Here is a 19,581-nt window from a genome sequence, read left to right as displayed (position 1 = left end):
ATACCAGTCACAACCCCAACCAATCTTCTAAAACATAATTAGATTTAGCTACAATGTAACTAAGCTCATCCATCATGTCATTCTACAAGTGCACATAATAAATGATCATCGGGATGGAAACCTTCAAAATGCTGCTTCCAGATCACCAAATAATCAATACTGTTGCCAGCAGATAATTGCAATGTAGTCTGTGATGCCCCCCTTGGAACCAGCAACAGCCAAGCCTCACATATTTTGTAGAGCTCTGGGTAGTCTGAAACGTCTATCCATGACCCACATTCTACATGCTGCATATGAAATGTAAGGATGCCCCCCACCTAGAATCTTACTTAAACACTGTGTTGAATGAGGTTGGACAACAGGAATACTGACAGGGATGGCTGTAGATATACTGAAAGAGATGCTGTATTTTATGGCATTTAGGGGAGAAAAATCAAGAGAAGGGACTTTCTGAAAAGGGAAGTTGTTATGGGAGCCATGGGACCTCTCCTGGATATTACTGAAAGAGAAGGGTGGAGCTTTGCAGAGTGAGTTAGGATGCATAGAGGGAAGGACAGAATTGTGGTTTTCTGGTTAAGTCCTGCTTATCTATGTCCAGTCACATGCCAATTAAGGGACAGGGCAAATGTGCCACAAATTGGGATACAGAGCAGACTACCTGTGTTCACAATGTGCTTACAATCTCATAGCTGGTCAACACCCAACTGGGCATGGCTCATATGATAGGCAATCATCTGAAAACAAGATGCTTCCTAGTCAGCTTCTATTTGTTTTAACTCATATTCTGGAGGTGAAGAACACCCAAAGGCCAAATCCATGCCAAGATTATAGAGAATGATTACTTTAGGAAGGGGATCATTTTTATGAGTTCCTGAAACCTTTATCTGTGTCGATTCTTACGCTCAAAGTATGTCTCTATCCTGGCAGCTGTAGAACTGTGAACAGCTAACTTATCTAACTTATCAGGTCTTCTCAGGTGGTACATGTCTTCCTATAGTCCTTGAACTTCCATAAGCCTTCTTTTCTGGACATGTGAATGTTCCTCAGGGAGTGACTGTGTGATACTATTCAGAAGGAGCCAAGGACAGTAACCAATTATTTCCCTCTGTACTTCATAAAGCCCGGTAATAGATAGAAAACTACTGCTCTTTTGAAAAGAAGACTGGAAATAACATACTGCCAAATTTTAGGCTTGAATATTTGCCACAGAAACTGATGCAGAAAAAAAACAAACAAAACAAACCAAAAAACAAACCATAATTATCTTTGTAAATATACTGTAGGTACTATGTACGTATAAGGATAGCTATCATTCAAGCTTACATTTGCTTTATAAAAACCAGGACAGTTAATGTGTCTTTGAGATGTGTTTAGTATATAATGTAAGAGATGCACGGTCCTTCAAGAGTTGCCTCTTTCTTATTCTTACTTATTTTTTTAAATAAAAATATGCACAGTTGGAAGCTACATATGGTAGGTCATGTCTGTAATCCCAGCAGTCAGGTGGTGGAGGTAGATCAGAAGTTCAAGGTCATCCTCAGCTACACAGGGAGTACAAGGGCAACCTGGGATATGGGAGACCCAGACTCAAAGAAAAACAAAACTCACTGAAAGAAAGTTGGAGAACAACCTGAAGTCTCTTTAGTTTTAGGATTATGACTACTGGGTCAGTAATTTTCATCATGCTAAACTAACTTTTCTAAGTTCATCAAATAACTTAAGGCTTTAAGCATTTTATACATTTGGAGGTATTGGTGAACATATGCTACAGTGTACTTATTGATATCAGAGAGGCTGTAGGAGCCAGTGCCCCCTTTCTACTATATTGGTCCCAGGGACTGAACTCAGGTTATCAGGCGTGGCAGCGAGTATGTTTACAAACTGAGCCATCTCTAGCAGTATCTGGCTTTGATGATGACTGTGATATGACACGGAGTAGTCAGTCAATCCATTCACATTTGTAAGTGACATTCCTGGATTCTAGGTTTCTAACCTTGCAAGATAACTAGCAAAAGAGAATAAAACTCGGGGAAAGCATTATGTCTTACAGTAATTAAAACCCAGGCATACTGTGCTAGAATGCTTGTGAAGCATGAAACATATGGTCTCCGTTTTATAGTCCTTGAGTACTTAGGCATATGTCTCACAAGGAGAAATATTTCAACAATATTTCTCACCTAGAATGCTTAGAGTTCACCAGAAATACATCTTGAATAAAGTTCACATAAAACTACATAAACAACCAGCATGTAAAAATCATTTGGCTATTATACAGGTAAAACCGCATCTATGGCGTTCATTTACATCCAACCTCCAATTTGCATAAATCCACGTGTGAGCCAGTTATATATCCCTTCAAATTATGGCATTCTATGCACAATTACCTTTTCTACCTTAGTTGTGTGCATCTGTGTGAGGAGGCCAGACGTTCACATTAGACAACTTTCTCAATAGCTCTCTCCACCTTATTTTTTTGGCAGGGTCTCTCACTGAACCTGGAGTTCACCAATTCAGCTAGACTGGCTGGCAAGCAAGCCTGTGATACCCTCCTATCCCCTGTTCAGCACAGAGATTCCTGAAATATTCCACTGAGCCTGGCTTTTTACATGCCTGCCAGGGATCTGAACTCAAGTCCTTGTGTTTGCATGGTAATCACTTTACCAACCCCCACCTTCCAGTTTCCTCCCCCAGTTACCTTACCAAATGAATCTTCTGATAATCATGCAAAGGAATGGGTTTCACTGTGACATTTCTATACATACATACACACATTCATATAGTATTTTGTTATTTACCCTCCCCACTCCTTATCTCTCTCTGCTGGTCTCTCTCCACTACCCAAACACTTCTCATTCTGCTTTGGAGACATATATATCCCATTACCTTCTCTTAGAGCTGTGCTTTGATGGATTACTTCTTTGGGCAATGAATTATAAAGCACTATTTTTTTTTCAAGAGAACAGTATAGAGATTAAAGCCTTCTGGAATTCTGATTATCCAAGAAAATCAGTTGCTATTTCTGGATTTACTAATGGGGTTATATAAGTTACTATGTAAATATATGCATTTGTCAGCCCTCCTTTAGAATATGAGGAAGAAAGACTTTGCATAATTTCTATTGCTGAGGATGCCTGGGTGCTAAGTGTTAGGAGGGTCAGAGGGGCAGCAACCTTTAGGCGTCCACTCACCTTTGCCATCTGAGCTTGGACTCCACTGGCCTTCAGAGCAGAGACAGCTTTCTGGGCTGCTGCAGGACTATCAAAGTCAACAAAACCATAACCTGAAATGCAAAGACATTCTTCTTAAGACATTACCTTTTGATTATATAATGTGATTTAAAAAAAAAAAAAAGACTTTTGGTTCTGATTTAGGCAACAGAAGTAGATGCCTCCATGGTACAGTGGCTTCAAAGCATCCTTTAAAAGTGTGTGTGTGTGTGTGTGTGTGTGTGTGTGTGTGTGCAGGGGTGTGTGTATATATATGTATGGGTGTGTGTATATATGTGTATGTATGGGTGTGTCTGTAGGTATTGATGGGGACATGAGATTTGTCTTCTTACAGATCTTCTCAGGAGTTCTATAGCTGAGTTGGAAAACACCTGACATTTAAGTTGCTCATCAAGGTAAAATAAAGGGACATTAGGGAGTGTCATGAGAGACAACTTCAGACAAACTTTTAAAGGATATAATAAAAAAGATGGAGCTATATGACTGAGCCCAAAAGTGACAGAAACAAAAATTATGTATGCTATACAATATCCCATAGTATCCTAAGCTAAAGTAAACATGAGCATTTGATACTAAAATACCTAGTGAAAAGTGCTCATTAAAGGAGAAGGTGGACATGCTTCCAGATACCTGAAACAGTTATTTCATCCATCTCTGTGTGAAGACTAAAGACAGCAGCAGCAGGCAAGACACCCCTAAGACAGGCCACTCCTCAGGCTCATTTACCCATGCTTTCACAAGGACTCTTAATGAGCTCAGCATCTATGTTCCAGGCCACAGTGAATCAAAACGGGAGATGAGGAGGTGGAGGGCTGAGGCGGGTATCACTGGAAATATACACATGGATGGCACCTAGCAGGGCAGACTAGCAAGGACTGTCACAGGATAGAGCAAAGAACCCATGACCCTTGTAGATCCATCAGAAACCACTGTGTGAAAGCAGACAATCAGTTTTCATTGCAATAGCTCTTTATACTGAGGAATGGGCAAGCATACTTAGTGAAATTTAAAAGACTAGCTAGAAGCCTAGCCCAAATACTAGCTTTTCTCTGAACTTCAGTCATACGAAATTTTTATATAGGCATATATCTCTATGATACTTGTGTGCATACATGTGTGTACACAGATGTATCCGTATTTCAATTTTTAAAATCTTTGTTTGAGGCAAGGTCTCACTACATAGCACAGGCTACCTGGGACCTGCACTCCTCCTCAGTCCTCATGAGTACATGCACGGCCACACCTGGCTCTCCAATTAATTTAAGTAAGTATCACTGGAAAAAGAAAGGCACAATTTAGTAAAGCAGAGGAGCCAAGCCTACTATTGATCTTTAGAATTTAAGAAGAAATGGTAATTTTGAGAGTGTTGTGCTCAAGTGTCAGGGGGACCAAGCATATAGCAATGAAGTTAAACATAAAAACACAACTGCCGTGACTTAACACCAGCCTCAAAACTTGCTTCTTCGCAAAGTAAGTTGTAACGGAACAGACCATTGGTTATAGAAGTTGACAATTTAGGGAAATTCAGGAGAGATGGATGCAGAAGCTGAAGCAAGCAGCAGCTTCTTTCTTGTACTTAGCATTGGATCGAGAGACTTGATTTGATTGAACCAGTATAGAAATAGCCAGGATGAGAAGAAAAGGGAGGCAGCTGATCCCATCCCAAGCAGACCAGGCTCCTCAACTGCCAGGGTTGGAGACAGGTTGAACATATTTGGGGCTCATGCTAATATGCACCACGCTCAGGATTCTCAGGCAAATTCTGCCTCAGTCTTTCTCATACAACTCCACAATTTCTGGAGATCACAAACAAACACTCCGCTACTACTGATGTACACTTCCTTTTACCAACTCTGCCACCACCAGTAAATTACAATAAGCAGAGCATCTCCACTAGGATGCTATCTGTTGTACTTGAAGTTGCGGTGTGCCTATGTAATAGGACCGTTCTTTGTTTTTATCGTCTTAATAAGAGAAACACACAATTGTCTCATTCAGTCATTGTTAGCATGTGTTTCTGGCCTTTGTCGAATCCTACTCTAGGAATTCATAACCATTTATTGATGGTAAAATAGGTAAACATGCAACCGTGTGCTATCCATTTATCTGTGCTACTTTCAAGTAAAGGCAAGACCTGTAAAATTTTATGAAGAATCTATAGAATTAATTAGATCTCACTGCATAAACAGGGGTGCAGCTGTCTTTGAAGGGGGGCCGCACTAAATTACAGGCAGGTTTGATCACTGATGACCCTAGGAGATTAAATCATCAGGTCCCAGTCATATTCATTTTGCTTACTGAAGTCTGGCCCCATTGTGAGATGACTGAACACGGGCTTTACATTTCTTATTTGGCTTCTATCAAACACAGGTTTGTTCTGCGATAAATTTCTCTGTCTTCTCTTTATTGGCCTGATTTATACTCACCCACGTTATTCTTATATTTAATGTACATTCATGCCCCATCTATAACTCAGTTTCTCAGTGAAGCCTTTGGGGGTTTTCTGTCCTAACCTATTGTATGACATTACTGGTAAAAACCTTTTTTTTTTTTTTTTGCTAAATTTTAACAAAACTTGAAATATAAAATACCAACTGAATTTTCAACAACTAATGCACCTTATCTAGATTTAACATTTTCTTCAGCTTCCCCCCAAATAAGTGACCTTCTACGATCTCTTGGTGTCATGTGTGAACTACTTAAATATATTTAATCTCTAAAAATTGTATTCAAGGTGGTGGTGGCAGAGTGAGGTACTCTCTGTGAGTTTGAGACCAGCCTGGTCAACAAAGCCAAGTTCCAGGACAGGTTCCCAAGCGACAGAGAAACTCTATTTCAAAACAACAACAAATAATATAGTGTTTCTCATTTATAATAATTCTCTATAACCTCTTATGTACTAACTTATCTGTATTCACCCAAACTATCATATGTGAAAGACCTTATACACATGCACATATCATGACCACAGCAAGTTACTATAGGTGGCATGTTATCTGGCTTTCTTATGAAACAAACTGTTACTTCTCATTTGTCTCAACATTAGTTCCGCGTCCGGCAAACTCGTTCTGGCCCGCGTAACTTTATAAACCCACTCTTAATCATCTTCTTCCCTTACTCATATTCCACACTCTACACAGCCACTGATGCACACTACCCAGACACTAGCAAAACTGAGAATCTTGGAAAGAACCTGGCCCCACCCACAGGGTAGTGTTGCCTAAGACCTGCTTGATAAGGAAGGTGTCTAGGAGACTTGCTGGATGGAACATGAGCTCTGAACCACCCATACTTCCGTTTAGAAGCCTCATTAATCTCTCCACTTTATCTGTGAACTTTCCAATCATGCAGCTTTGCATATGGTAGTGGGAGATTAGCTGTCCTTTCTTTTTACTCACACCCTTGCCTAGACTACACTGAACACATGTAGAATTCTGGTTTCTAGGAAATAGGCAGCCATTGGAGAAGAGCACACAGGAGTGGCTTTCAATCTGGCACTAGAGATCAGAGGGGAGGACAGGTCTCTCCTACTCAGTCGGCTCTGCCTTTTCAGCATTATGAACTGCCACATCAGATTCCTCTGGAATGAGAAAGAAAGGAGGAAGGTATGACAGACTAAAACCATTTATCCACTGTGATTTCTCTCCCAGTTTGAAGTATACTTTTAAGATCAGCTTCCTGCTTTGTGCTTGGCAAGAGCCTATTTTTCCTTCATAAAACCAAAAGACGTGTGTGTGTGTGTGTGTGTGTGTGTGTGTGTGTGTGTGTGTGTGTGTGTGTGTGTCTGATCTCCCAAATCATTTATTGATGCTAAATAAGACTAATCTTGGCAACTAAGTGCATGCATTTCTTCATGCATTTGGCTCTCTCTGGTTTAATTTGTTTTAAATATTTATTGGGTACCATTCTACATAAAGCACACTCTATTCACTGTCCTAAGGCAAAACTGCCTTAATATGCCATGTTGATTAAACATGGGCTTAGATATTTGCCACAATAGCTCTTTTAAATCTAGGCACTTTGAAGAGGAGCGAATACAATGAACCACTTCAAGTCTAGATTAAAGGAAAGGACTGGCTTACAAGGGGAGGCCTCACCCTAGGCTTCATTTATGTTCTCTGCCTTTTTCATTGCTAAGCCAATGCCCCATCACTATTACTTGAAAAACTGGGGTCTAATTAATGAGGAGATTTGCCTTCTCTGCCTATTCCTGTCAACCCTGCTTCAATTCCTGGGGTCAGTAGTTAGATTCAAAGTCAGCTGACTCCATTCTTCCATTTTCCTAGAAATCACATGCCTTTTGTTAAGATGCAGGATCATTAAAAGTCAGATGCCCAGAGCATCTGCGCTGCCTGGTTCTGGACGCTTTCACTTGCAGCTCAAGGAGCTGGATGAGCTCATCCTAATTGCATGGAAAACTGAAGGTCAGTGCATCAAATTAATGCAGCAGCATATTTCAAAGGGGCGCGTGACCTCCCTTCCCTGGTACAATTTGGTCAGTGAAAATGGTTCTCTCCTCCCTGCCGCCAATATTGTCAACAGGCATTCAGCAGAGAACAATTGGGAGTATTGAAACATGTAATTAAGTACTGCTTAAAACTACTCTATTCTAATTAATAGAGCCAATTTACACAATATGTAATCTTTTCAGTTCTTTGGTACAGTCCAATGGTCTCCAGTAAGTAGCTCTAATCTCCCCGGGCTCAGGAAAGAAAAGCTATTCTCTAGCTTTACTATCCCCCCCCCCCCCTTTTAGAGGCAGGGGCTAAATGCCAACTTGTATTTTACATGTTAACTCTACTGGCGCCAAATCCAGATTTCTGGCAGATTTCTGGCAAACTGCTAGTTGTGGGGTTTCCAGCCAAAACTCTACGAGGGACAAAACAAACGTAAGCAATATGCTGACTTTGTGCAAGACAGAAACTGGGTGACACATAAGACTTGCTTTTTAACACCGTGAGGTTAATTGTGAAACCTAAGACCGCTCCATCATAAGCTATGACTGAGGAAATGACTGCCCACAGACACGTACCTTTGCACTTGTTGGTCGTCTTATCCAAAATTGCCTTTGTGGAGACGATTTTCCCATATCTAAATGAAAAGGGAACAAGAAGACGCCATAAGGAACTCTTATTCATGTCGAAGTCCAAAGAACACACTTATTTTTTTCCCCCAACATCTGCAAACTTTAAAGCACAAAATGTTCTCTACTAAGGGGCACACAATGAGAATTCTGAACTTAACTAAAATGGAATAGCCAGGCTTCCCCTTTGAAGCTCTGTATTAAGTTTGATGTCTAGCTTTGAAGAACAGGTACTTTCCTGACAATCTTCAGGGAAATAAAAATGCACTATACACTCTATACAATTTTTTTTTTCCTTCTGGTAACATTATGTCTGTGGTCAACTACAAAGCCAAACACAAGGCCACAGATCTATTAAAAGTTCTATGACCCACACAGCTTTTATGATATACAGACAGAGAAAAGCTGTTATATTATTCTGTTCACTGTAGCTCAGCGAACAGTGTGCTGTGTGGTCACAGGCTGGGTGGCAGATGTAGATGTATTATGCTTAACAAACTTAAAAGATAGTGGTAAGAGAAAGGGTTATTTCTTTTTCCTTTGCCAAAGACTTTATAAATGTTACGAATATCAAGTTCTAGCTCAGTAATAACTATTAGTATAGCGAGAATGAATATGCATATGTGTATAAGAGGGACGGTTGAGACATTAAAACATTACTCACTAATTTAATGATTGTGTGCATGAGAAATGGAGTTAAATTCCTTATGGTGTCATAGAAGTTGGGAAGAGGGAAAATGTGGGCTCCTCTGATTTAGTACACTGCTGCTAAAGGTTAAATGTAATTTACGTACACAGGCGGACACTAAACTCACACCCTCTTGGTGTAGACCGCGAGGAGAAGCACTGTTACGAATGCTTGTTTCTAACAACCCAGGGAAGTTTGCAAAACAATATTTACATATTTTAAAATCAAAGTAAACTCGAGAGAAATATGCAGGGCACATTTCCTCACGTATACATAGATAAGTTCTAAAATTGCACTTTCCTGATGGTTAATTTACAAGTTTTCAAACATGTTCTCTTATGCCCTTCTCATGATTGACTTTTGAGGATTAAAAGATGGAATGAGTCTTATTGCTGGGTGGTTGAGCACTTGTCCAGCATGTCACAAACACTCTGAGGCACTGGGGAGGGAGATAAAAGAAACTCAAGTGTCTTAGGTATGATAGGCAGTCTAAGAAATCTGCATCCTGTTTTACACTACTCTGAGTATTACATACTTATACTTGTATGTTAAAAGCAGCTGAAATACATTTGTCTGGAAGAAACAAATGGTCTGAGCTACCTCTCTTGTCCATTCTGTATAATCACGTAGTCAAATGAATTCTAACTGGGCATGAAAGTAAAGATAATTTAAGGTTCCAATGATAATTACATCCAAGAGGCATAATGCAGCACAAACACCTCCAATTCCCTGAAGAAGCACTGAGCATCTGTAAGAGCATCAACTTGGATCACTACGTTTACAAAAAGAGACGTAAAGAAGCACAAATGTCAAAAACAAGGAAAGAGAAGACGAAGATGACCCTTTAGCATCTACTCAACTTCCAAGGTCACATGCTTTGTGATTCCCAGAATTCTCCCATTTGCAGTCTTCAATAAACCATTTCTTAGATTCTGTCACCCACAAGTTTCCAAAAGCATATTGAAGTTGGTATGACTCCAGCTCAGAATTAAGGAGACTGACAGTCACTGAAGTTATGCTACTATGCCCGAGGTCTCAGAGCACTGGCTTTTTGTCAAATAGTAGGAGATTTAGGAGCAGGTCAGGAGTTGGCATTATCCCCTCTGCTGCTGCTGCCTTGAACACATCATGATGGCAAAGACACAGAGATGCAGGGGAATGTGAAGAGGACGACACTCAGGCCACACCTCTGTATGACACTGTCACTCACACACCTACACACCGTGCACTTCTCTTCACCCATGGGAATCAGTACCCACAGGGGTGGCTCTCATTTCATTTCAAGGGCCCATTTGGGGCTTCCATGTCCATTCTACTTCCTTGCCTCCCTCTTTCATTTAGGCTTTGATCCTCGGCCCTTATTTGGACATTTATCCAGAGATGTAGCTAATTAACTTTTTATGATGCCATTTCTCTTTCCTGACTTTAATACGCGCGTGCATGCACGCGCGCGCGCGCGCACACACACACACACACACACACACACACACACACACATTCTGCAAAAGCTTTTGTTTATGTCTTTACTTCTTCTTTTTACTTAAATGGTCTAATATTTTGTTAAGATAGCCAGTTGAGTTAAAAATTGCCTCTTCTAAATTCTATTCTGGAAGCATCTCTAACACACACTCCATCTCCTTCCCATAACTTTATTCAATTACACTTTCGCTCCCCCAGTCTTCCACCGAGCTCAGGTTACCCTGAACTGAACCAATGCAGCCATTCCTGAATGAAGACCTTAACCATGCTGACTTTCTCTGATGCTTCCAAACTCCCCTCCTTCCCTACGCTATCTAGACTTACTTAAAAAACACCAACCAGTTCCCCTGCCTCCACCAGTCCTCCTAAGAGGACCTGTCTGTGTAAATTTACCTCAAATACCACTTTAGACATGTCCATCCCATCTGTCCATTATCCCAGCTTACCCATCTTGATTCCGAAGGACCTGTGCAAATCTTCCTTTCCCAGAAGCCAGTCTTAATTGTCTGACTCACTGAAGAACTAATAAAGGGGATTACAGTTACCTACTATGCCCTTAAAGCTATGCCAAGAACAACGATGAGGTTATGTGTGGTGTTATGTACATGTTATATATTTTATTTATCTTCATAATCTATTATTACTTCCCATTATTGTAAATGCTCAAAAAACAAAACAAAAAATCCTAACAAAACAAAAATTACGGTTTGAACCTAAGACTTTGCCTAAAATTCCAAAGTTCAAAGAAGGTATGGTATTTAAATTTTCATGGCAACCTATTTATGAAGTCATTGTGAGAAGCAGTTGGCCCGTCATTAGCTCAGCTATGAAAGGAGGTTGGGGTGGGGAAGGAGCACATGGATGGACTGGATGGTCACTTCCATTCTGATACTGGCATGGATTTCTCTTTCCCAGGCCAGCAGCTTTTGTTTGTTTCCACATGGAACGGTCACATGGTTCAAGATTGACAAAGAGGAAAGGAGTAGAAGAAGCACTTCTGAAATTTATCAGTTTGACTTTCCATTGTGGTTTTCATCAGCTCGTGGGCCAGGACTGAAAGACAGATTTCACAGAGAGGTAGACGGGTTTCCACTCTCTGTCTTGGGAGTTACGGTCTGCTGGCATCGTGCACACAGCAATGTGATTATTTGGAGTCACTGAGGGGTGCTAAGGGGTTTCCCTTTCATTAAACATCTTCGTGTTGTTCACTCAGAGCATAATGCAAAATGGTCACTGTTGCCCTGATAACTTTACTTGCAGGTAGTTATAACTCAATCTACATTTACTGTCAATCACCAGTGTCCACAAGATTAACAGATGGTTGGGTACAAGTTTATAAAGAAACCCCAACCTTTCAAACTTTCAGCTTCCCTTGTTCCCATTTGCAGCTTTTTTTTTTAGTCATTAAGGGAAAGAGAGATAAAATGTACCAGGTAAATGAGGGCTCCTGATTGGAGAATGCACACTCTAAGAACACCGAGGAGGGACACACCCAAAGAATGCAAAGCCTATGCTGTGTGAATGTCACCGTGTCTATGTTGATTCTTTAGGTTTTAGCCAACTTCAAAGTAGTGAAGCTAAGACCACAACCCTCTCTACCCTCATTATGATGCTGTTTGCTAAGAGTAGCTAATCCACTCTAGATGAAGCACCAGCAGTAAAAGGATGAAGAGTAATTAAGAGGCACGACTGGAGAATGATTAGAATTTCAAAGGGCTAGGGTAACAAGTGAACATTCACATTTAGACCTATTTGCTCATGGGGGCAAGGCTGAAAAACTGCTCAGAATGTACTAAAACTTCTTTAGTTTGCATTTTATCTTTGTTTCTTTCTCTCCCATTTCCATTTACAACTCAAATCAAATATGTTTTAGTTCTAATTTAAAAAAAAAATGATCTGCTGTTGCCATAGCATTCTAATCACAAAAGCAATACATACTACCGGATTTAGAACACAGATATTAGGTTGACAAGATTAAAATCACCCAAAGTCCTAGATCTGAATAGTGGTGCACTTCCTTATAGGTTGCAAGGACACATGTGCAAATGTGTGCACACATACTCTCTTTCCCTCCCCACATTCCATCCCCTCTTCCCCTCCCATGTTAGGGCTTGGGAGACATGTGTCAACACCAACCACCACCAACAGATGGCGATCGTGGTTGATATGTTACCTTAACACTGGTCATTTAAAGTTTAAGGGACTACTTACTGTATTAGTGCCAGACTTGGAATATACTATGATATTGCTAGAGCTGTAAAAGCAATGAGCATATTAAACAATAGTAAAAAGTACTGTGTGCTTATAATGCTAACCAAAAAAGATACATCTGAGAAAGACAAATATTGCTCATGAATATAGGAGGATAGCTTATGTTTACTTTAAACTCATGAAGGCTCCTTAAGAACAAAATGAAAGGTGATGAGACTATATAGATAACATAACATGAAGTATGGAAAATGAGAGAAAATTAAAAACATTGGAAGCTGATGACTTAGTTAATTTAGGGGGAATCAAAGACACTACTTTATACCGATACAGCTCTTATTTTGTGGCATAGACTGTTGAGTGACTGTCTCATAATTTCATTTTCACAACTGTTTTCTCTTGAATAGGTGGTATATGATTTCTACTTTGTATGGTAAAACAGGAGCAGAGTGAGTCTACTCACAACTAATAAGTAGCAAATATACAGGGCAGAAGTTTGCTTTAGAGCTTAAAGGCCATGCATGTTGACAATTACAGAAACTTGGGTCACTAACCACAGATAGGTTCAAAGCAATTTCATTTTGAGTTGCATGCTTTAGATGAGGAAAGGGTAGAATGTCACTGCTAATGTCTCTAGGACGGATGCTGATGACATTCAGAAAGAGGTCACATTGGCCTACCTTGGGATAAGATATTCCCAAAAAATGTATCAGTGAGAGGAGGCACAACTAGTCTTAAAGTTTATAAGGAATAAAGTCATGGATCTACTTCATGGCAAATCTGGGGGCTGTCACCATATCTCTTCTTGTTATTTTGGAGTTGTTAGGGAAAAAGAAAAAGACCTCATATACAAATATACATTTACTGCACTCGGGAGGTAGAAGTAGGTGGATCCCTGAGTTCAAAGCCAGATTACAAAGTGAGTGGCAGGACAGTCAGGGCGACACAGAGAAATCCTGTCTCCACCAAAACAAAACAAAAAGCCCCCAAACTTACCTTTACCTCAGACCTCCCACGTGTACACCTAGAGCTATCGCCTCACCCCCCTCAACCATAACCTCAGTCCTACCCCAATAGGCACAGAGATGATGCTCAAGATGCGAGTTTTCTAGCTCACCCTTTCTGTTGTTCTGTTTTGTCAAGGGCCTCTCAGAAAAAGGGGATTTCCTAAAATCTGCTTTAGCTCATCAAACTGGGCGCTTGGGCAGACGAAGGGAAACAGCACAAATGGCATCCGTTTAACTGAAAAGTTTGTCAGCAAGCAAGGAGGAAAGATTTACCTGCACTATTCTGAATCTCCACTAGCTTAAATAACATTGAGTTGGTAGTATTTTCTTTATTTATTTAGTAAAGGAAGTGGTAGGAGTTGAAGATGAGGTACAAGATGTGAAAATTTTCAATTAGGCAATCACGTTCAAGCAGATTTTCTAAGACTTTGTTTCATGCTGACAATTTTCACGGTTTCCAGAAAATTGGTCTAGGACATGAAAATATTAAGCATCTATAGACATTTCAGTTGTTTCAGCCAAACTCCGATGACCATCTGTGTGTGCTATATGGCTGCTAGGGGTGGTATACATGCAGTACAGAGAACTGTCTTATGCACCCAGAGACAACCCAGCCTTTCCTCAAAGAAAATGTTTGGCAAGAAAAGCAACTTCATACCTGAAGGTCACACAGCTGACGCCCTGGTGGGGAAGGCCAGCCGATCACAGGCAAGACTAGCATAGCTCGGAAGGAGAGATCAAATCAAGAAGGCAACTCACCGATATTCATGGCATGCCCCAGTGCGACCTTCACCACACAAGACCTATGAAAAATGTATAAGATGCCAGATCTACTAGGAAGGGGACAGTGCTTTGAGGGATGTGAGGAATTTTCTGTACAAAACCACCTTGGTACCAAAATAAAAACACAAGGTCTTGTCTGCAGAATCCTGAACAAAGAAGGCACAGATACCGAAGGACTGTCAGGCCAAGCAGGATGGCCTTTGGTGAGCACAGAGATCCACGAAGAACCATGAGCACAGAAAAAGTTTCATGCAAGCCTGTCAGAGAACAACAGAAATCAAAGGTAGGAAGGTCCTGGAATGGCCTGCCTTCCAGAAAAAGGGAACAGATCTTGGCTGCAATTTTTTTTTTTTTTCAACCGTAGAATTAAGTGGCAAAAGCAAGATTTTAGCGAGATTCATCAAAAACTTTATGCCCAAGATCAGCAAAGACAAGTCACGTCTTTTAGTTCACTTTGTATGCCTAGAAATTAGTATGGATGACTGAAGAGAGCAGGGGGTGGGGTGGAGGTGGGGGAAAAGGCCAGCAGAGATTTTAAGACAAATCGCTTCACTGGCGGGGCCTTAAGTGCTCAATTAAACTTCTGAGAAAAACAGTCCCAGGTATCTGCTATGGAGAGTCAGGGGCCTGTTGTGAAGTCAGAAGACAGAGAAGGAGACCCTCAAGTTCACATTTCTGAGCTGTGGAGGTCAGTGATTACAGTCCAGAGCCTGCAGACTGGGATATACTGCAGAACTCAACTCAGCATCATGTGATCTCAGGGGCAGTTAGCCTGCTGCCTTGCGGCAGGTGAGATGATGGAGACATCAGAGTTTCTGGGACAAAGTGCCCCACCACACTTCTTTTTCAAGAGGAAACATACACCTACACACTTGTTTCTTCTCAGCACCAAAAGATAAATACATTCTTCAAACTGAAATGAAATCATCCCTTTACCTACAGAGTTTTGAACTAATAAACAATGGAAACCATTCTCATCAACTTCCCTACACGAAACCAGTATTGTTCATACAATATTCGGCTAGAAAGGAGAAGTGCAGAGAGAACAAACATTAAACTATCTCACAAAAAACAAAACAAAGCAAACAAACAAAAACACACAGTAAAAATGCCCACAGGTGGAGGGGGATAGTCTGTGAAAAATGTATAGCCTGTCTTCTAATAAAAACATTATAGAGAGACATGGATTTATTGCATGGATTTATGATTACAGTTGAGAAGCAATTCTATCACAATCACAATCAAGCAAGCTCACACAGCTTCAGAAGGTCTCAGAGCACACTGATGTTCACATCCATTCCAGTACTATTTTCACAAGTCACTATACAGCTCTTCACAGTGGCAGGTGCTTGCACCCGAATTACTTTTCCCAAATACTAGGTTAGAGAGAACTAATACAATGCTAGAACACAAGGATGTTTTTATATCACACTACTGATCTAAAGTCTCATACACTGATTAATATACAAGTCATAACTTGACTTTTAGGAAGTAGTCTTTTAGGTCTGGATTGATGAAGCCATCAAGATTATTTTTTTAAACTGTTTTCCTCTTCCACTAAAATCCACAATGCATTTCTTCTGCTGCCTTGATAATCTCATCTTATGTAGTAATTTACCATAAGGAAAACTTGGTTGTAACAGACAGAAGGCAGTTACAGCTGCAGAGATGTGGCCTCAAGTTCTAAGACAGCCAATGACCGGCTCTGGGACATTCTTGGTATCCTCATTTATAAAAAAGCCAGGAATACCTACCTCATAGAAGACAGTACAGTTTGGTCCATAATGGCATTTTCCTCCACTCTCTCTCCAAATAAGGATACCAATGATAACAACCTGGACTACTTTCTTAACAAAATAGTCATGTGACCCTATTTTGTAAAATGTTGAGAAAGAACAGACCCACTATTTTTGCATATTTTCAGCACAGTTTTCTTTCCACATCGCATATAAATACTCAACATATATTGGTTACATACATAAAAAAATAAACAGGAAATACAATTTTTTTCCCAGTGAAAGTATTTGGTGAGAGAAAAAAGTGTGTGTGTGTGGGGGGGGAGGACTGGGGGGGGGAGTTGGTAAAACTAGAAGACAACCACTATATGTTGTCTTAGAAAATAGATATGGATAGAATTTTATCCTAATTTAGCTTATAGGATCATAGGAAGGAAAGTACTTTAGGAGTCTAACATGAAATAAAAAACTAGCAGCACAAAGAAAATTACAGAGTGGGGCATGGGAGAAGTCCAAGCAAGTCCTCTTAAATGGCTCTAATATGTTGCACTTAAGAGAAATAAAGCAAGATAGAAAATCTTAGATACAGATAGACACCCAGACACCCAGACACACACACACACACACATACACACACACACACACAAGTCAACCTGTAGAAACTGAAGGTGCTTGCACAACTCCAGCACTGAAAGTCATAAATGACTACTTTTGTTCCTTGTAGGGCAGAATGACAGAGGGCTAAAGCAGGCATGTTTTCTGAAACACTTAGAACAGAATGAAAAATGACCTCAGTGTTATTGATTCTGCCACAAGTCAAGAGCATAGGAGTCAAACTGGATGTTTCTTGGACTTACACTAAAGCTGATACAAAATATGGCATCAGTATATTGATTACCAAGCACACTTCATCCTTTTGGAGGACAGCAATGCTCCATGCCCACAGTCCAGGGAAGCCAGGCTGAGAAGAGACTGAGGAGGGAAACTATCTATCTTCCTTATTTCATGTCTTACAAATCTAAAGATATGGAATAAATGCATCACAGTGAAGGACACACTTGGTCTACATAAGTAAGGAACGCCAGCCAGCAGCTTGACATCTTTAAATTTACTTAGCTCAAAAGGTCACTTGTGACAATAGTTGCGGCTCCAGAGCTGAGCTGAAGGTGAGGGATAAATAAGGCTCCCATATTGATTACCCGCAGGGTTTGTCCCTGAACCACACTGTCCTTCGATACTGCAGATAAAGAGGAGCAAGCACTTCAAAGGCACAAGAGTGGAGACACAGGGGCTCAGAATCTTCTACCACAAGAAAGGCAGAGAGAAATTATCTCTGAATAAAAGCTGAAGTGAAGCAAATACTCTAAAATTACTTCGGTGTCAGTTTCACTCAATTGCCACATCCTAAGTGAAGGTGCCATGCTCACTTTCACTGTATAACTCAGATTCAATGCATTTTCTGGTGTGTGTTCTGTTGTATATGGCAAGGGAGAGGGCTGTGGATAGCAAGGATTTGCTAAGTGCTTATCTACTGTATGACTCAGTCAGTAAGAATTTCCCCAGTCTTGGTTGTTTTGCAAAATCTTGCTCAACAGGACAGGTAATCATGGATTGCAAAATGCTAGATTCTTTGAAAGAACAAAAAAACTCCAGAGATGCTAGAAATGAAGAACTAGGAAAGTAAAAACTAACCGAAAGCCAAGTTCTGGAGCAGCCTTGGAAGAGGAAAACTGGAGAGGCTTGGGGAAATTGTGTATGGCTGTTTCCTCCAAATGGGAATGCTCCCTCCTGGAAGGAGGAGACAGCCCCTCAGACTCAAAGCTATGGGAACTCAGGGCACTCACAGGGCTACCCCACAAAGCTGTATAGGCACCCCTGAAGCAACTTTCCATGCTTTGTCACCCTTATTGGGGTGCGATTTTTGATGATGCTTCTATAACTGACCTTGGTAAACACAACGCCCTCTCCTGGGTAGACAGATACTCATGTCTCCCTGGAAAACTCAACAAAACCAGTGGATTCCTTAACAGCATTAGATTCTGGTTCCATTTGGGAAGTGTTGAGAAAGAGAGGGCTGCTTTATTTGCACTAAATTAAGTTATTTACTCGTAAGTCACATGATGAGATCAGGAGAGATGAAATCTGGTTTGGATAAGTGGTTAACTCACAGAACCAGTGCAGTGTTCAGTTAACACAGAGCAAAGCCTCTAGTGACATCCCATAAGGCTCAGTCCTCAGCCAGCATGTTAAAACAACAAAAAGCCAAAAACAATGACCTTTATCAAGGGATTGGTGGCATGTTCTCAGATTCATAAATGTTCCAGAGCTAGATGGGATGGGGAAGATGTCAGAATACTCCAAAATCTCTTTAACAAACTAGGATTAATACCTCGTTAATGCTGACACCATAACACTCAACAGAGAAAAATAATTCATCCTCAAGCTGTGAAGCGGAACAAATCAACTGTCAAAGGCTTGGTTTACGCACACAGACCACCCTGGGCTTTCTGATGGGGATATGTCATGTTCTCTAAATAGCTACCATTTAGGTTTCATGGACTCTGATTATAAAAGTAGATGATGTTCTGTCCTCTTGCTCAGTGTTCCTCAACCCAGTTACCGAATGATGTTAGCACCAAAAGCTATGCCAAAGTCCTAAACCCTCTGCATGTAATCTCTTGAAACAGGGTCCTCTTTGCAGAAGTAATCAAGATATGTCCTTCTCCCAGGGAGCTGTAGTCCAGTAAGACTGGTACCCCTTTAGGAGGAGAACTGTTGCATGAAAAAGCAGGGGTGTCCAGGTGACGGATGCAGGCCGCAGAGGGTGGGATGTTGCTTTAGCCAGCAGCACTGACAACTGCCTATCACCATGTGCCACGACTAGCAAAAGACAAGGGAGGCTTCTCCTGCGCATGGCCCTCTTGACACATCAAATGTGGACTTCTATCTTTCAGAATTGGAGGATAATGGGTATTTGTGGTTTTAAGTCCCGCCCCCTCCCCTCGTTTGTGGCGCCTGGTGATGGCAGCTGAACAGAAAAAATTTAGCTTTAGTCCAACTGTGTACTTCTCTATAGGTCTTTGAACCTGCTATGCTCAATCCCCACTCTCTGCTCTGTAACACAACCCCTGTGTGGTAAGTGCACTGTCATTCTCCAGGATTCAGCAGCACTTCCCAGAGCAGCAAGCCTCTCCCAATCTTTGCAGGATGAGGTAGGAGTTGCCTCTGCACCATGCCCAGGAGAGCCCATCAAAACACTGCCATGGAGCAGCATCCTCAAACCCATCACACTTGCTCCCTGAGTGGCTCTGTCCTAACTAGGCTTGCATCCTTGGACTATTTGTTTAACTCTTTGAACATGGGGCCTCAG

At 40.9% G+C, this 19,581-nt stretch overlaps 1 protein-coding gene across 9 annotated transcripts in view; it reads right to left on the bottom strand.

The window, feature by feature from the left end:
- The window catches only part of Rbms1 (RNA binding motif single stranded interacting protein 1), a 206,504-nt gene that overhangs the window by 36,796 nt on the left and 150,127 nt on the right, over positions 1-19,581 (bottom strand). For all 9 annotated transcript variants that reach the window (XM_051184588.1, XM_051184592.1, XM_051184589.1 and 6 more), the window contains exons 3-4: positions 8,260-8,318; positions 3,189-3,280 (exon numbers count right to left, since the gene is read on the bottom strand). In XM_051184588.1, the coding sequence (XP_051040545.1) occupies positions 3,189-3,280; positions 8,260-8,318 (151 nt within the window). The remainder of the gene's footprint in view (positions 1-3,188; positions 3,281-8,259; positions 8,319-19,581) is intronic.

This window comes from Phodopus roborovskii, unplaced genomic scaffold (genome assembly GCF_943737965.1).
Source record: "Phodopus roborovskii unplaced genomic scaffold, PHOROB, whole genome shotgun sequence".
Taxonomy (NCBI): domain Eukaryota; kingdom Metazoa; phylum Chordata; class Mammalia; order Rodentia; family Cricetidae; genus Phodopus; species Phodopus roborovskii.
Note: the sequence above shows the minus strand (reverse complement) of the source record. Positions and strands in the feature narration are given on the sequence as shown.